Source organism: Trichechus manatus, unplaced genomic scaffold (genome assembly GCF_000243295.1).
Source record: "Trichechus manatus latirostris isolate Lorelei unplaced genomic scaffold, TriManLat1.0 scaffold00031, whole genome shotgun sequence".
In the NCBI taxonomy this organism is placed as follows: domain Eukaryota; kingdom Metazoa; phylum Chordata; class Mammalia; order Sirenia; family Trichechidae; genus Trichechus; species Trichechus manatus.
The window spans coordinates 8,829,445-8,848,536 of record NW_004443967.1 but is presented as its reverse complement, the minus strand read 5'-3'; the positions used below and the strand labels follow the sequence as shown (position 1 = coordinate 8,848,536).

The following is a 19,092-nucleotide window of genomic DNA, read 5'->3' as shown; positions in this document are numbered from 1 at the left end:
AAAGGTGGAGCTTTCAGGTGATGTGTATAACATGGCCTAGGACAATGCTACTCAAAGCACTGGTCTGCAAAGATACGGAGCTGGGCAGTCCTTCCTTCACTGAGGCAAAGTCTTGTTGCCCACCTCCCCCCACCAAAAAAAAAAAAATCAGCTGGACAAACCTGTACTTAGTCATGTGGTTGCTTTGCATTCTGGCACAAGTGCCTTGTCTCTGTGTGGACCAAAATAAACAGCTCATGGACCAGCCCTATTTGCAGACCACACTTGGAGACCACGCTTGCACTGTGACCTGGGGTAGCAACAGAACAGTCCCTCCCCACAGGGTCCCCTGCACCCACATCTCTCTGGCTGGGGAATCCTCCTTCAGGTCTAGGCTCAGCAATGAGATGTTAGTATGATCTCATTAATTTAACAGATAACATCTGCAAGAAAACTCTTACTTCCCCAGACAAGGTCACATACATGGGTTAGAGGAGTTAGGATTTTAACATATTTCGGTGGGAGGGGGACACAGGTCAATCCATAACACACGATGATGGCCTTGCCACTTACCCATTCTGGGACTTTGGCCAAGTTAGTGAGGCCAAGGCTCTGTTTCCTCATCTTTAAAGCAGGATGACAATATTGTGTCATGGAGTTGTCACAAAGAGTCAGTGAGCTTTCTGGAAGTACTAAACTCATGGTTACACATAATAGGCACTCCATAGTTTTTAATTCTTATTAATGTTCCTGTAATTATTAAGGTAAAGCATAGGGTTTGGAGTCACAAAGACCTGGATCTGCAACTCCTTTGTATTCGTTCAAGAAGTTATCTGCCCTCAGGCCAGCTGGTGATGGCTCTGAGCCATCCTCTCCTCGTCACGTACCTGGGGACGTACCAGCTCTCTTAGGGGGTTAGCGTGAGAGTTCAGTGGTCTAGTATGTAATGCATTTGGCATAGTCCTGTGGCATACATAGTCTTTGCCCAAATGTTTGTTTGCCTTTCTTTCACGCCTTACATTTTTAGGTTTCTTTTCTTTCTAGTCAGGTCTTGAAAAGAGCATAGACCAGGCTGTGGAAGAGTGGAATATCGAGAAGGCGGAGGAACTCAGCAACCACCTGGCTACTCGCGAGGTGAGCTAAACTGATTACATGTTTTCTGTATTTCCAAATTTTCGAAAATAAATACACATTTTTTTTATGACCATGAGTAAATGTTGTATTAAACTGTTTCATCCAAGATTTTCATTTCTGTCCATTTTCCTCCCTTTTATCCTGCTATTTATTTTGAAATACTAGCTTTAATTTTCGTCTTTAACGTTTCTTTATTATTCTGTTCTGAAACTTACGCTGGAAATAATCCCTGAGAGATATTCCACCCCAGATATCACCCAGGTCAGAAGAGTGTTTTCTTAAGGCTAGCTTTCTTCTTTCGTTGGCATCTTTAACTCAGATTAACTCTCCCTGAGGGCAGCTCGATGTTCTGAAGTCAGGTCTCTCAACGTTTTCTTAGCCCTTGCTCCCCAGCATGCTTTCGTACTGCATAGTCTGCACATCTCCATTAGCTGTAAAGCATTTTCAGCCTTTTTTCCTGTAGTTTATAGTATAAAATTAATAGATACATTGAATGTTCTTTTTCTAACTACACAAGGCCACCAGACCTTCCTGCATACACCCCTGGGGGAATAGTCCTCCCCAGTTGAGAATCGCTGCTGACTGGTACTAGGCAATAAATTATTGTTGTTAGTTACCACTGAAAACCGGAAGAAAATAATTTTGCTATCTTCCTTCCTGCCTTCCTTTCCTCCTCCCCCCAGCCCCAAGTAATCACCGATCTTATTTTGGCTCAGTGGATTTGCTATTCTAGATATTTGATGAAAGTAGAATCATTTGATCTTTTGTGTATGGCTTATTTCACTTAGCATAATATTTTCAGGGTTCATCTATGTGGTGCCATGTATCAGAACTTCATTTCTCTTTAGGCTGAATAGTACTCTATTGTGTGTGTGTGTGTGTGTGTGTGTGTATACCGCATTTTATTTATCCACTCAGCTGTTGATGGGCACTTGGGTTGTTTCCATCTTCTGCCTGTTGTGAACAATGCTGTATAAGAAAAGTATTCTTTATGTTTTCTTTTTCGTATAAGATATTGTTTCCCCCTGTAACTTACGATACTTCTTGTGCTCTTAGTTTGCCACTGCTCTGTTTCGTCTTTAAGGTAGCCATATTTCGATTTCATTGAGTATAGTATAGTACAGTATTCATTGGCTGTAATAGCATTTCATTACTCTAGTTAGGAAGATGTTACATCTTAATGAAGTGCATTTGGTGGTGTACTGAGGGACCGCAAACTCAGGAGGATTTCTGTGTTGGGTGGTTGTCACAGTGCCCTCTTCAGTGTGAGTGAAATCGGGGCCCTTTCCCTGTGGATCAGCTTTGTGCCAAAATCATCTTTTTAACACACGTAGCATCTACTGTTTGTTAGTAAGTAGACTATTTTGACACTTGAAACTTACTTCTTAGAAGTGTTGTTAGAAATAGTGATAAAGTTTTGTGGCCAGCCTGCAAGTAGAGTTAACCCACAAGAGAGCAGAATTATGCTAGTCGTTTATTTTATCTCCAAAGTTGGGGGAGTTGACTCTGGAAGTGTCAGAGAATAGCAGGGAGGGACAGGGCTTGTGGAGTTGGGAGAGACTCCAGGGGGTAGATATTGTTTGTGGCTGCAAGGATCGGGGCAGAGTAGGACATCATGATGGGTGAGAAGAGAGCCGGTATAAATTAAATAGAGCGTCCTGTGCTAGCATGGAGCCCTGGGGGCGCAGTGGTTAAGCACTTGGCTACTCACTGAAAGGTTGGCTCTTCAAACCCATGGGAGAAAGATGTGGCAGTCTGCTTCTGTAAAGAGTTATAGCTTTGGAAGCCCTATGGGACAGTTCTACTCTGTCATATAGGGTTACCACGAGTCAGTGGGTTCCTAAATGAAGTCCTGGGATGGGACGGGATCATCACGTGACATTCTGCCCACTAGTGGTTGTGTATTAATTCTGACTTTTACTGCCTCACTAGTTTTCACTGACAAGCTTTCCTTTCTCTTTTCCTTCTTTTTCTCCGTATCCGAACATCCAGAAGTAGTGCCTTATTGGTTTCAGGAATGTATGCTTCCTTTGAGGATATTAGGTTTTAGCTTTTAAGTTTTGTTTTGTCATACTGCTATTTAAAAAATGGAAATTGTATAATACCACTGACTAGGTATTTTCCATTTATACGAAGACAAAAGGTGGTTATTTCTTGTCACACTTTATGACAAATGTGATTGCTTTAGAAATACATGATATTTTCAGCACTTAGAAGGATAGTAAACATTTTTTCTCGAGTGTTCTTTCTGTTTCCATATGAACGTAATTCTTTGTTCTGGGAAAAATAAATTTATTTAGTATGGGATTAAAGAATTCTGATTAAAAGAAAAACAATAATTTGAGCCCTATTCTTTTCCCTGTCTAAGTGGAAAAACATCTGGAGGATGTTTGCTGTTCAGACACAGACGTTGGAAAGATACTGATACTATGTTAAGTAAGCACCCGCGAAGAATAATCAAGATTGAATTCTTGAATAAATAGTTTGGGATTTAATTTTTCATATTTATCCCCTTGGTGACGATCACTGTGAACATGGGAGAGGGGATTTTGAGAAGTAAGTAATTGTGAGTTTGGGGCAGAAACCCTTAATGAATTAAATGTACACGTGCTTGGTAGGTGTCCTTTGGAAATCAGGTGTATTGGTTTTTAATCAGTACCGTTTTCTTTTTTCAAGAAGCGGTGTCTGGGACCTGCTGATAAAGCCTTTGCTCAGAGGCACAGATCCCAGAGTTCTTAAGGCTTTTTCCAACCATAATAAGTGAAACTAATTTTTGATGTTTAACATTTATAAGCCTTGAAACCAATAGGACAGCATCAGTATTAAGAAAAGTGAAGCCAGGAGTAGAACCATGTCTGCGAATAGGCTTTGAAAGCAGTTCCTCAAAAACACAGTGTGCCAGAATTAAGGCTGTCAGTGTGCTATCATTGGTCCTCAAAAACACAGTGTGCCAAAATTAAGGCTGTCAGTGCGCTATCATTGTGACACAGCAAGTGTGAATTTTTCCAGAGTCACACCCCTTAAATTAATGATGACATTAAGGATGTATGTAATCTGGTTTGGGGGAATGGCTTCACTTCCCATGTTTGAAGCCTAGAATGTACTGTCAGGTTTGGTTTTGCCGTACACTATTATTGTGGTTGCCTTGGGACTACCCCTCCTGTTGGTGAAATAGTTCTTCGTTGTTTATAATCTTGGAGGAGAAATGAAGTGGAAAACTGTACTTGGGTTGTGTCATACTGAGGAAACGGTTCTAATTTTGAAAAAATAGGAAAAGGTGAGCTCTTTAAAAACATATTATATATAATGTACAAGTATTTGAGCATATGTGTGGCTTGTTAGCCTCAGGCTTGAGTTGGAAGTACCTTTCATTCATGATGGTGATCGTTGAAACTGCCAACCATTGGTCTTGTGTCTTTTCCAACACATTATAGTCATTACAGTGCAGATCATACCAATTTATAGGAGCCAGTAGAAACAAGTATTTTAAAATAAAGTACTAAAGCCTAGATTTAATTAAGGAGGCAGCAGTTAGGTTGAATCTTGAATTTTGGAAAGAGAACTTATCTCTAGGCATTGTCGCGTTAACCTGCTGTAGATAAAAAGACCAGCTTGGTTTGGCAGCAGAACAGTGAGTTTCTGTCATCGAGTGAGTCACACCTACATTAACTAGGCATGTTGCTCCGTTGGATTTTAGTTATACCTGTACAGTGTTAAGGTCAGAAATGAATAGGGAATAGAGGTTGCCTGTGGATTTTGTTTGAGCTTTGCATAGCTTTTGCCCTTAAGATTGCGTTTTCAGTAAGTGACTGAAGTAGGATGGTCTTTGACAGCACCAACAAACTTGATTCCTTGAAAACAACTGTACTTCACGTTGCAACATTATAACCATTTTGTACAACTGAGAAAGAGCAGCCATATTGTTGTTTTATAATTTGCAAGGTATTAATGTTCGCATCCCAGATATTTTTGTTGTAATCCACTGTCATCTTTGCTGAGGCCAAAAAACTTTGATTTAGAGGGATGATATCCTAAAATGTTTTGTATTTTAAATTTTCTTAAACTTATAAATGAGACCTTAAGGCAGGGGCTTCAGGGATTAGTGCTGTTGAGCATAAAATTTATTTAGTATCTAACCAAAGTATCACAAGTATCAAGGATGAAATAAAAATTACCTTATTTTAATAGTATCATAAAAAAAAACACAAAACCTGTTGCTGTCGAGTCGATTCCGACTCATACACCCACGTATACATATATACGTACGCGTATATATTCATAAGATGCATTAAACTGAGAATTTTAATTTTGTTACAGAGTACTTAAATTTTTGGATTGCAAAGCATAGTAAAGTTAATAATGTTGAAATATTAATAGTTGTTAATATTTAAATAAAGAAGGTAGATATGGCTCTTTTTTTAAAAACTAAAATTTGAGTTGTTTCAGTTGTATTCTTTGACAGCTAAGTGAATTAAATGCTGTCTAAATTTGGGCCAATTATTAATTTGTAGCCTAAACTCTTAGAGCAATTTCCTAGAAAATCTGAAAGTGTTCTCATTAAAGAGGTATATGTTCATTTGAGGAAATAGTTTCTGCATTTCGTAACATCTAAAAAGTAGTTATTTATCAGAAATCCTTTGGGTGGTCTAACATTTGCTTTAGCATTCAGAATTTTTCCACTACAGTTTATTGTTAGGCTTTGGTTTCCCCGAGAGGTTTCTGGCGATGATTCACCCTTTTCATTTCGGTTAGTTTGAAGTAGATGTAAGTGTCGAGCTATCTTGATAGAATAGGAGCTTGAAGGCGCACATCCCCTCCAAAAAAAAGAACCTCCCCAAATAATAACAGTTTTGACAGATTTACCTATCAAAATACCATGAGCATTATCCTATCTAGAACTCAAAATTGAAACATGTTTAAATGTTTGAACTAGAGATGTGGTCAAACTTGATAACTTTCAAGTCATTTCTAGGCCATGCTATTTTCAAAGGTGTAATTTTTAGGAAAGTTTTGTGCATCAAACAAAAAAAGCTGAATTAAAGACATATTACAATGAAGCAAATCTTGTGATTCTACACCGTTTCTTCTATAATCCAGAGAGCAAAATTGTTTTCTTCCTATTTTTCGTGAATACTTTCTTTGGGTAGAAATATCTTGACAACCATGTTTCCAAGGTAAAACAATTTGTTTGGCTATGAAGCTGAACAGTATGTTCCAATTAGCTGTTATAAGAATTTATCATTGGAACCTGTGACCCCGCTGAAGATAGCAGACACTTTCTATTTTCTTAATTATTGTGGTTTCTAGCTGCTGAAAATTGCATAAACAGTAAAAATGCATGAACTATTATTTATATTTATTAAGAATTTAAAATTTAATATCGCCACATTTTTGTGGTTCCAGGGGATGTGTATGAAAAACATAATCTAACTACAGGTTTTGCTCTAAAAGCAAAAGATAGTTTTTTACTTAAATGATTATTTCATACAGAGTCATATTTCATGCAAAGTCATCTGTCTGTGAACTGTCTGGCGAGGTAGATTTTATTTCTCTGTCAGAGTGAAATACAGTAAAATTTTACTGCTTTGCCTTCTGTGCCTTCCTTATTTATTCATTCTCTCCCTCTCTCCCTTCATTCCTCCCTCTCTCCCTTCCTTTCTTCTTTCCTCTTCCCAGATAGGCGGTAGAGTTCAGGACCATTTTCTTTGTGGTATATTTTGCTGATAAGCAATGGTAAAGAATACAGGACACCAGAGAGGAAAAAGTCCCACTGGAATAGGCTATTTTTTGCTGGTCAGAAGCTTGATCAGCTTCCTAGTGAGGATGGTGCTCTCTGCTTGGGGAGGGGCACGTGTGTCTGCTAGGGGTCATCAGGACTGACTCACTCTCGTTAACCTTGGTCATCTCTCAGTGCTTTTTTAGTTCTGCTCTTCCTCTGTGTATCACTTTATAGTCTGTGCATAGTCAGGGGCCTTTGAAATGGTTATTTTAATTCTTTGAATCCTTGTTCTCCTTCGTTCTTAGAAGTAATTCAGTTATTACGTGTAGATCAACAATTAGCACAATGTATGGAAAATAAGCTATGTCTCTAGAGGTAAGGGAGGTTGAATTCCTTTACATCTGGGAATCTAAAGATGTATTCATTTCCATTAAAAAAATAGGTACAGCCTTAAAGATGGAGTATTTTAACATCACAAACATCAGACGAGAGCTCAGTGACGGGTTTTGCTCTGGGTTTTTAGGTGTGCCTCCACTGACTTACTGCAGAAGGATGTTTGCTTGTAACCTTTGGGTGTGATTGGGTGATCACCTAGAATGGCATTCTTCATGCTCTCTTTTAGTTATCTTTATCTGTGCTTTTAACAAACCTTAAAAAAAAAGATTTCAGATGTTACAAGTCTAATTAAAGAGACAGACAAAGCACAGTTTATACTGTAGATTTTTTCTGCAGTTCAATTAATCAGCATGTTTTCTCTTTTAATTAAAACCATTTTAGTAAATTAAAGCCCACAGCAAAACACATATATAATTTGTTTGTAATTAGCTCTTAATTGGTGGTAGTTGAAGCTTAGCACCCTTGGTTTCTTTCTTCATGATTGCCATTTTATTAGCAGCCAGTCATTAATTAATCTTTTTCTAATTAGCTTATAAAACTGTTGATGGCACATTATTGTAAATGTGATTTTAAGTTCAAAGCTTGTTAATAAGCTTTCTTACTCAGAAGAACAGAGATAAAGAAATTGCTGAAAACAGTACTACAGTTCTTAAAAAAAAACCTGTCTTTCTTATGGGGACTGTGTAAAGCATCTAACAGCTTATGGTTAATTTTTTAATGCTTTTTTCCCCTATGAATGGAGTAAGTTGCTTGAATATAAATGTCTATATCCAGGAGTAATTTCAACAGCATCTTTTCTCCCTCGTTTGGAATACTGTAATCTACATATAATTTGAAGCCTTAGTAGTCATCATTAAAACAGGTGTTATGTAAACTATTTCACTATGAAATCAAAATTGAGTATATGAATCAAAGTGTATCTTCTCACACTTCATGGACCAAGTGTATATATTGTATACATTGCAAGGTGGTTCACATATATAATATATGATAAAAAATATATGCACACATATACATGTATATATATGTATATATATCTTTGTGATGTGCTTTTAGAACAGGATTTGTTGGGTTATGCTTTGAAATAAAAACCATGTAGCTTTAAGTGATATGAAATTGCAGGTATAAAAATAAATTATAGGTTTGTACACACACATATTTATTACACAAGCATATGCAAACCCGTGCATGTACATTTTAAGATGACAGTAAAATTAGGTTATTTCTTATAATAGAGAGGAAATGACCCAATTTAAAGTCGGAGTTTAAATGACTGGATATGGCATGGTTTATTTGCTGACACCAGAGAGAGCTTCGGCATCTCAGGTGTGACCGTGGAGAGAAGGGCCCCCACCCCAAAGTAGACAACCTGAATTTACTGTAGCACACCCTGTAATGAGTTGTGGTTTGAGCGAAACATACTAGCCACCTCATATTCTTTACTGGAACCTACTGCCGGTTCCACGAGCCTCCGTGACTGCGTGGCGTCCTGAGCTGTTTGCCAATATTAGCACAAAGTTTTGAAAGTTCCAAAAAATGCAGCATTATCAGTCAGTGGAAGTGCTTTTCCTTACTTGCCTTTTGAACTTTGCATGTTATTTCAACTTTGATTATTTCTTTGCTTGTTTTTTAGAAGGCATTTTATGATGCCATGCAAGAGACACTAGAAAGGGATAGCTGACAAGGAAAAAATTAAAAATTGGATAAAAAGTAAATGAATAATGTCATATTACTAAAAAGATGAGAGGCTAATTTGTGCCGACTTTTTGCTAATTTTGTTCAAGCCTCAAAATGAGGAGCTGTCACCTGTTCTGTGTAGCACTGATGACAGTGCCAATGATCCATGAAATAAGCTGCCGCTGGCTTTGTTCTGATAAGAATGAACAAATCTGCACAATGTTCGGCTCCCAGAATCTCATTTTCATACTTGCATGCGGGCTAAAAGAAATAAGCTGTTTGCAGGCTTGATTAATCAGACATTGGAGGGGTTTTTGTCTCTTTGATCTCTTTCGTCTCCTAGGTAACTTGCTTGACATTAATGTTGAGCTTGAGTAAAGACAATCAGGAATTGTCGACCAAACTGATATAAAAATTAAAGACCTTAACACTTTAAGTGCTCCAGGAATGGTTCCGCTTTACTTCAGAAAACATCTGTTTTCATTTAATTAAAGAACAAAAGAGAATGGCATAAATATTTTTCATAGAGACCTAGTATTCCATAAAAAGTTAAAGTATGATAATTGGTATTTTTAAATAAGTGCCTTGGAAAGTGTTCAAAAGGGAGGAAAACTCCATAAATCTGTTACAAGCTAGTAATTTTGAGATGAGTGAAATATTTTTATGAAATGGATAAGAAGTTTACAGTTATGCTAGATTAAGCTGCTTTGAATCAGATTCTTCCAATGATTATCAGCTAACTATACTGGCAAGATTTTGCGAGAAAAACTTAACTTTATTTGGAAAGTTTGTCTTTTAAAAATCTGTACTACATTACAAGGATGTGCCATTATATCTATTTTACAGCTCAATATGATTTACACACACTAAACCTGTAAAATTGAAAGGAATTAAAAAAATGTCGCCGTGCATTTGCTTGAGGTTATGCAGCCGCTTTTACAAATCTTCCAAGTGGCTGTAAAGATGAATGCCTCAAGGGTCCAGTCAGGGCCCTGCTTTTCCAACCAGCTAAAGCCCTTATCTTAAATCCAAGCAAAGTACCATTAATCTTTTTGAAAGACCTTTTATGGCTTTTAATATATCCCAAATTAGAACATTTTACACCCTTGGTTCCTGAAATATGGTGATAAAAAGCCTTTAGAGCTTAATTTTCCTTACTGCATGCTCTGACCAATTTGCAGTTCTTTGTGATAATGTTTAGACACCTTAATTAAAATGCAGCAAAATATTGGATGTTCTATATGGAAAATGCTGATACTTTGGCTGCACATACAAAAAATTCTGTATGTATTTTTTTAATTTCAAGAAATTTCTTTCCACATTGTGTTGCTATAGTTATCTGATGCCCAGAAACAGTTTTTTAATGTAAAAGCCATTGACCAAGCTTTTGTGATGTTTACATAGGGCATGAAGATGCATTTTTCTTTTTGATAGAAGCAAAAGGGGTATTCTTGTTGGCCTATATTATTTGTTTGTAATACTGAAACACAGCACGATATTCTTTTATATTCTGGAACTTGGATTAGCCATCTTGCCTGGGAAAATGCATTTCTTCTCAGCCCTCTCTTCCATAGGTTATCCCATAGAATGAAAAAAAAGTTTCCATTCTTTTTTCTTTCTTCACAGAAATAAGTGAGATGCATTCATTTTAGGCATATGAAGGATACTAAAAAGGATATGACTTTTCATCAGTACAAGCTAACAGATTTTTCCCATAAAATGTGTAGACCAGGCTTGTTTAATGTTTATCAGTTGAAGCACATTCCATTTAGCCTAACCCAAGGGAGAATACAGTTAGAAAATCTATCTATTACAGCAACAGGTCTGTCTGAAAGTGCTGCCTGTGTACCTAAGTTGCTTATTATATTTGCTTAGTTCACAAAGTTGATGGAGACTTCTTATGTGAATACTTGCTTACTGCGTTGTAATGAATTATTTTTAACAAGCTTATGCTGTGTCTTAAGGAGCATATGCTCTGACTCTACTTTGATGCTGGATTGGGCTTAATGCTACTGCAGAACCAAAAGCTGTTACATTCTCAGAGTACCTGACCACACTGAGACAAAGAGGCCCATTTAAATCAAATGAGTGCGTGTCCAGTCACCGAGGTGCTTGTCTTTTGCCTGTCCCCAATCCAGAAAACCCGTGTTGGGAAGTTTCAATAAGTTCAAAAAGCAAACTACAGTAAAACCTGCCAAAGCCAGAATCTGTAAGGTGGACACCTGTCAGACAAGGAAAACTCAAATGTTTTCCACTAAAATGAGCAATAGAAAAGTGGTGAGACTGCACCCGTCAAAGGCGGAAAACTTGGGAGACAAGGCAGTCCCGTCAAATTCTGGCTCTCAGAGGTTTCACTGTGTATCTTAATTTACGAAAATTTTGGAAAGTAACTTTATCGAAAGGCTGGTTAATGGTTACATGGCAAGGATGGTTCAGGTCATTTTTGTTTCTTGCACGAAGTGTAGGCTCAATTTAAATACAAGATCAACTACCTGAATGGTTCTTTTTTGTGAGGGGTTACATAGTTTATAGGGACTTGGGAAAACTGTATCATATAACAAATTTACATTGGATGTATAATGCATAAGAATAGAATTAATGGAAAATTATGGATTTCTGTATTGTATTGTTTGGGGGCTGGGGATGGGGAAGAGACTAAACATTCCATGTGAAAGTGGAGAGAGCTATTGCGCATCTTAAACTAACGTATCAAGTGATGCTTTGCGGCAGGAGTAAATGCTCATAGGTGCACTTCCTGCTCGCCTAACAGCCCACGGCACCCCCGTATTTCCCAGCCCCTCGCGTTCAGGTGGAGCCGTGTGACTAGTTTCAACCAGTGGGCTGTGAGCAGAGAGGGTATGTGTTACTTCTGGTCTAAAGCATTTAAGAGCCAGTGTGAGATCTTCCAGCGCGCTCTTCCTCTGCCACTGTGACCCTGAAGGCCATGTGTCGAGATGCTGGCACCACTTGATGGAGGAGAGCCCTGCCAATCCAGAACAGACTTCAGGTGAAACAAGAAATAAAAGTTGAGCCAGTGAGTTTTGGGGATTTGTGTGATATGCAGCACTGACTAGCCTAATCTGACAGGTGCTAACTTGATTTTTTACATTTTTGACAAATGGATAGTTTCTCAGCAAATAGGAAGTCCATCTTAATGAGAAATTGTGCCACAACATCCAGCCAGAGCTTCATTTTCTCCTTAGACGATGATGCTACAGTCCTTTGGGTCTTAGCTTTTTGTGGTTATTAGTGACTTAGATTAACTTTTCTCTGATTAAGAACCAGTAATGAAAAGAGAACCAAAAGAACAAGGCCAGTATTGAAGCAGTCACATGTAACTGAAAACCTTTCTCCCTGGCCCCACAATTTGAAAGTAGGCCCTGTTTTGTTCAACCCTGTCACTCCAGCACCTAGAACAGTGCCTGGTAAACCAATGCATTTGTGCCCTCGATAATATTTGTTGAATCAATGGTATCCTTATGAAAAAAGATGTCAACGACAGCAGGGCTGCTAATACTGGTTTAGAGTTTGGAAAGGACACTGAGGTTTGTTTTCTTTCTCAAGCAGGCTCTCGCAAATCAGAATTAATCATTCTTTCTTCAGTGGCTTTTCTGTTGGCATCGAACGGTTCAGCATCTTGGTTTAATTGTCAGGTTGCTTCCATTCTTTATATATATTCTTCCTTGGGCTGAAAACTCAGATCTATTTTTGCTCTGATTAATGAACCTCTAGTCAGTGCTTGATTACTACTTGTCTGTTCACCCTAAAGGAAGCTGTTCTTCAAGGTAAGCTGAAAGAAACGTCAAGCCTGCCCAATGCTCGCTGTCCTAAATTGGCTTCTCTCTTTACCTGTGTGCTCTTCACCTCCTGCCTCCTGTCTTACTATTGATGAGCAGATCCTACAACCTGGGCTTTAATAAGTTGACTTTAGAGTGGCTGCCAGGTCATTTCTTCTCTTCCACAAGTCTACTTGTCCTTTAGTACAGAGATAGAAATGGCAAGGAACATCAGAAAGAGATTTTTAGCCTTTGTTGTTTAAACTGGATCTTAACAGCTACTGTTGAGCCATCCACGTAGGTGAGCATTTTTTAAATAAGCCCACAAAAACTAGAAGGTAGCACCATGACTGTGCTGGAGAAACTTGCTGAGAAGCAGCTCTGCAGCCAGGGAGCGTGTAGACCAAAGAATGAGAACTGTAAGGTGACAGCAGAGAAGCTAAAGGCCATTGAAATACAGAGAGCAAAGGTGGTTTTGGGTTGAGTTAGTGAAGTCTTCAGGAGGGGGATTCATTTTGAGTGGACCTGCAGGACTGGCAGATGGGCGTAAGGAGGAGACTGGCAAAGGCCACACGTAGGTACTGTGGCCCTGGTACCCAGCCTTTTTACTGCTTGAAAGAACAAACCAAAACCCAAACGTTGCGATCAAGTCAATTCCATCTCATAGTGACCCTATAGGACAGAGTAGAACTGCCCCATACAGTTTCCAAGGAGCGCCTGGTGGATTCGAACTGCTGATCTTTTGGTTAGCAGCCATAGCTCTTAACCACTGCACCACCAGGGTTTCCTTTTACCACTTAGCACCCCTTTTATTCTTTTCTCCATCAGTGAATTGAAAGCGGTTGCCCATCCTACAAAATGCATTTATGAAGGAGTAATTAAGTTTCCCATGTTTTATTAATCACATCTCTAACTGCCAATCAGAGGTCCTGATGAGCATGAGATAACTGGTGTGACCATACTGAGTTGCTGTAATTCTAGCCCAGAGCAAAGGCACTTGATGTCTCTGTCAGTCTGTGCAGTCTTATCGGGGGTGAATTCCTGTGCGGCCTGCTGCAATGCTGCAGTGCTGCAAGGTCCTCATTATTACCTTTGCGGACCCTCAGGCGCCTCGGTTTGGGATGGGTTGCCATCCAGGAGACTGATACAGCGAGGGTGAAGGGTCTTTTGTGGGGTAAGGGAAATACGGGCTTCTCTATGTGTTCATTATACTTCGGTCATTCGAGGGACCTGAGCATAAGGATTTCTATTTCTAGACATGGCTTTCTTACCCACAGGTTCTTAAGTATTTGTATTGTAATTTTTGTATTAGCTGGAAGATTTATTTTTACTTTTTTTTTTCCTTTCTTTTTCTCCTTTGCAATTCTTAGCTTGGTGTTAAAATTGCAAAAGCTATCGCCTGCCACAACTTTGTAAAAGCCAAAAAGGAGGCTGAAAATTCACAGGTTGTTCGAAAAAAGAAGAAACTTGCATGGGGGTAAGTTTAAGATTTTTAGTAGTAATTCTAACTTCATAGGAGTTACAGAAATCCTGCTAATACATTTTGTAAATCCAGTTTGTGTGTAATTTTGATTCATTTTGTTCGTTGTCTCTTTGAATGTTTATCAGATTATAAATATGGAGGCATTTCTTCATCCTGTTTGATGTTTAGTTTGTAATCAATGGAATATATGAAAAATTTTTCAGTTGGTTTTACTTTGGGCACTTACTAAACATGCTACTTCAGCAAAAGTAATTACTTTATTTAAGAAATGAATCAAGATTTTTATGCTCTTTGTTTTAGATTTGAAGCAAAGAAGAGATGGGAAACCAAAAGCAACATGGGATATATGTAACTTGCCAGAGTTCTGCGAGATCTTTCTGACTCCCAAGTGCTTGACTGACTGAAAAGATTTTCTTGCTTACACTAAATATGTCAAGAAACAGATAGAAGTAGAAAAACAAAGCCTAAAATTTGGGAGTTGATTATCAAACCTTTTCAATCTTTTTCTAAGGAGCTTATCCTGTTGATGCGGAGCATTCTGTGATTGATACAAGAAATCTAAGTATACTACAGAAAGAAATGATAGGGTTCATTTATTTATTTATGTAGACCTGTAGTATAAAGTCAGTTTTACTTTTCATCTGTTTGGTATAGCATAGCCAGTGAGCTTCTTGAACTTTCTTGTCTGTACTTGGTTTAACTGCACTTACTCTGGAATGTGGTTTTTAAGATTGGTATTTGTTTATGATGGATTGGTGATAAGTGCTGAGAAAGTCTTACTTGATACTGTCTTTTCCTGATGACTTTAATTACCGTAATGTTATATAAGTAATTATTGACTGTTGGGAGGAAGTAGAGTTGATATGTCACAGTCACATGGTAAAAGCAATTGATTAATTTTTGTGTACCTTCAGATAAAATATTTCAATAAAAAAATCATAGATTGTAGTATTTGGAGGATGATTTAAATTCAGCTCTGCCTGGATATGTCTTCCTAAATATTCTGTCTCAGCCATGTCTTTCTTTAAATTATGAAATAGTTCTTAGAAGAGAGAATGGTATAGTTGTGTTAAACATACAGTTATAACTCAGGACAATATTACTTTGAACCTTCTAAGAACATGGTTTGATTGGTTTTAGTTCCCTTCCCTGTTATTCCTTCAAAGAGTAAATAATCAGGTTAAAGAAAGGATTGGTACCATGGGAAGTAGTTTTCGTTAGATGTGTATTTCATAGTCCTAACTGAGAGGGGCTTTGAGAAATCATATAATAAGCCAGAAAACAAGACCACAGATGGACATCGTGAGTACTTTGTCAGGCCCTTGGCCTTTTGGCACTGCCTAGTTTCCATGCTCAGTAGATCTGAAGAACTGCTCATTGTGGTTTTCAACAGTTCACCTCCCTTCCTCAGCCTTCATCAGAGGTTCTGTTTGCTAGCTGTCTAATATAAACTTTCTCTGGGTGGATAATATAAATTCAGGAACATATAAAATGAGTCATGATTATAATTATTATTATTTTATTGTTTTTAGTCTTATAGTAACAACGTACTAATTTATGGTGGCATATTTAATGTTTCTGTGTTCTAGAATAAGTGAATAAATGACTGGTTACTATTTAAGAGAACAAAACTCATCTTATTTCCACTTGGTTGAGAAAAGCCAATATAGAGAAAGCAAGATTTTAGAAGATTGTGTTTCTATTTATAGAATTCATCATCGAAAGGTATCCAGGCTGAATATTGTAAAATCCTACTTCTTATGATTTAACATTTCCTGTTGTGTTAATATAACTGTGTACTGTTTACCTAGAACATCCCATTTCAAAATCAAAATTCTGTAGATGAAGACAAACTTATAGGAGCCTTTCCTCTAAAAATCCACTATATGGGAAAAATCTACTACACAGTCCAGTGGTTTTGTCTGAAACATTAAACGTGTCTTTGAGCAGGCGGATGCATAGGGTCCCAAGATGAGCATTTCCTCTCAGCCTCAGCTTCATTTTTCTTTTCCCCGTTTCCACATCCTTCGAGCACCGAGTGACCCTCACAGGCATGCTTCACCACGCTCATCGTGCTGAGGCCTTCAGAGTGGCCTCCTGTAGGATCTGATGTTGAGAGCCCCTGACGAGAAGGCCTTCTTCAGCCTGCAGCAGTGCCAGCGGTTACCCCAGTGCCCTCCGCAGGGTGCTCCTGTAGAGGGGAGCAGTGTAACTCATTTGATAAGGGGAGCCATCTCGTAAGTCCACACTTTTGAGGGGCATGGTTTGTGCAAAGCTCCAAAGCATTCTGGTACAGCCGAAGAGGTAAGGATATTAAGTATTGGGGGCAGGAGGAAGGAATGAGGGAGTGGAAGACACTGGCTGTCTCGGCTTGGCCCTGCTGGCACTTCATTTAGGACCAGTTTTGTTTCACCGGCTTTAATATGAATTAGACGTTTTATTCATTAAAGGAGTCACATGGGGCCATTATTTCTAGACTGCCAGTGTTGCTCAGAGAGTGTCCTCCCCATTCTGGTCACAGTGAAATAAGGATTCTTTTTGGATCAGTAATAACTCGAGTCCCTGAAGCTTCAACATGTACATGTACTACCACCAGAATGCCTGAATGAGATTAGTAATGTAAATGTCAGTTCTTGTTAACTGAGATTAATATGTTTCAGGCCGTTGGTATGGCGTTAATGTAACTATGATTTACTGTTTAAGTACTGTAGGCTAAAACAACTTACTAAAGAACAGTAATCTTGAGCTTTACAGCACTGATTTTGAGAAGTAAAGTTGGTAGTGCATTCTTGTTTGGGAGCCCTCAGGATGTTTCTGATTTTTAGCAGAACATTCTATTTCTTTCCCAAAAGGAGAGTTTGAATATATAATCTCAGGTTTGTTATAATTAATTCTGATGACAGAGTTAAATACTTCTCTGAGACTGTAAATCAGTAGTTAAACAGGTTTCTGCAACTGATCGTAAATCTCCAACTCCGTATTTTAAACACACTTCGTTTTTTAGACAGACAGATAGGGAGAGGCAGGCCAGGGACAGGAGAAAAATATTACCTGAACTTTGAATAACAGCTTAGAACTTGACATTTAAAATCTGTTGATTTCTTTGATACCTTTTGTCTGAAATGTTATCTTTTAAATATTTTAATGAATTTCTTTACTCATAAGAATATTTTTATTTTAATTCTTAAAATATGGAGATACAGTTTTCAGAATGCTCAAATTTTCATTTGTTAGGTAAAGATACCACTTTTTTAGAAATGCGTGTTCTGCTAGCCATAAGAAATTTTTTTGGAGGTTGATGTTTAAATAAGCTGCGAATTGTGGGTTATTTTTTTAAGAGATAGTAAAGGTTGGGGACTTAGGTGATGTTACGTCAGGCCCCGTTTTGGAAAATTAACTTAGTGAAACCTCGTCAGATTCAGAGCCCACCTGAAACCAAGTTTCTCCATGTTGGCAGAAGTTGCTTTTATTTGTAGTATCTGGCAGAGCAACAAATGCTTTGCATGTCAGTTTAATATTTTTTCAAGCCAACTGTTTATTCATTGGCTTAAAATTTACCCTCTACAAAGTCTTACTTCTGACTTTCGTGAAACAAATAGTAATATTTGGACAAAATATCTACATGAAAATCTCTTCCAAAACCAAATTTAGATTGGTGTTTCTGGCATCAGTGCCTTCTCACATGGAATAGATCTAAAAGTACTTTGAAAAGTCTAAGGCATTTTAAACCCAGGGAAATGTATTTCTAGTAATTTACTTTTATTATGAAGTAATCAGAGTGTCTTTCAAGATTTTCACGTTTAAGTTAGTGGGAGATCTGATGCTAGAAGGTGGAATATGTGTTAGAGTAAGTTTTAATGAACTATCAAGAGATGATTTTATCAGTGTATATCAAGAATAGATCTATTCTTGACCTTTGTGGCATACTGAGACGATAAGACCCATTTTCCATTTTTTAAGTAGGGGGCATGAGGGTGTTCTGTAGATTTTAGTAAAATGAGCAGAACTGAATTTAGCAGAACTGAATTTACTTTAGTCTTTATTATTTTATCCTCCCACCACCTTGCTCACCTTAAAAGATACCAAAACAAAATAAAATACATTCTTAATGTGTAATCAACTCAGAGACTTACTGGGAAAGAGCTTCTTGGCTTCGCCCAAGAACCTGGCAGCATGTGGCAGGTCAAGATTGCCCTGAAGAATCTTTAAGAGGTATCAAACCATTTTGCTCTAGGGTGAAACTGAATTTTGTTGCTCCTTCAAAAGTATCTTTCCTCTTCACTTTGGACTGTTCTGGAGGTATGTGTTCACTTTGCTAGAACGTCTTCTAATACAGCAGTGCCATTGGAGTAGCTTCCAGCCACACTGGCTTTTGTGTTCTTGACCCCAGGAGTACAAGTGTACAGCTGAGGGATAATTAATCTTTTTATTAGTATCAGCAACCCCTTTTTAGATTCAGGTATAAAAGCTTGAAAAGTTGCCAAGTGAACTGGCATTTTAAAAGAATTAGAATTTAAGTACTTGCGTTTTCTATCCAGACCAGGTTTCTTATGAAAGGAAGCACAGAATAAAAGGGAATAGAAGCAGAAGGGAGGTAGTGCCCGAGAGGAGCGTCGCTGCCTGGTGCTCCTACGACAGGCCTCCTGTACCTGTTCACTGGCTTCATCCTAAAAGCCCCTGCCCACATCTCCTCCTGGGCCCGGGGCTGCCTCCTGCTGAATTGCTGCAGGGGGCCTGCCATGTGACAGGTATGGAATGAGGTAATCTTTACCCACCTCTAATTTCTGAAGGGTGTGTTTGTCCAGTTATTACTTGTTCATTGAACTTAAAGATTTAGAGACCAGCAGTTACCGTACAAGCTGTAATTATTGATGTCTTTCATATTCATCTGTAAGTGCTGACGTTTGATCAAGAAGTTAATATATCAC

At 38.2% G+C, this 19,092-nt stretch overlaps 1 protein-coding gene across 8 annotated transcripts in view; it reads left to right on the top strand.

The window, feature by feature from the left end:
* Nucleotides 1-15,112, top strand: part of FAM204A (family with sequence similarity 204 member A) — a 32,514-nt gene extending 17,402 nt beyond the window's left edge. For all 8 annotated transcript variants that reach the window (XM_023729991.1, XM_004374885.2, XM_023729994.1 and 5 more), the window contains 3 exons: nucleotides 1,024-1,113; nucleotides 14,052-14,158; nucleotides 14,465-15,112. In XM_023729991.1, the coding sequence (XP_023585759.1) occupies nucleotides 1,024-1,113; nucleotides 14,052-14,158; nucleotides 14,465-14,516 (249 nt within the window). In that variant the 3' untranslated portion in view covers nucleotides 14,517-15,112. The remainder of the gene's footprint in view (nucleotides 1-1,023; nucleotides 1,114-14,051; nucleotides 14,159-14,464) is intronic.
* Nucleotides 15,113-19,092: the final 3,980 nt, after the last annotated feature.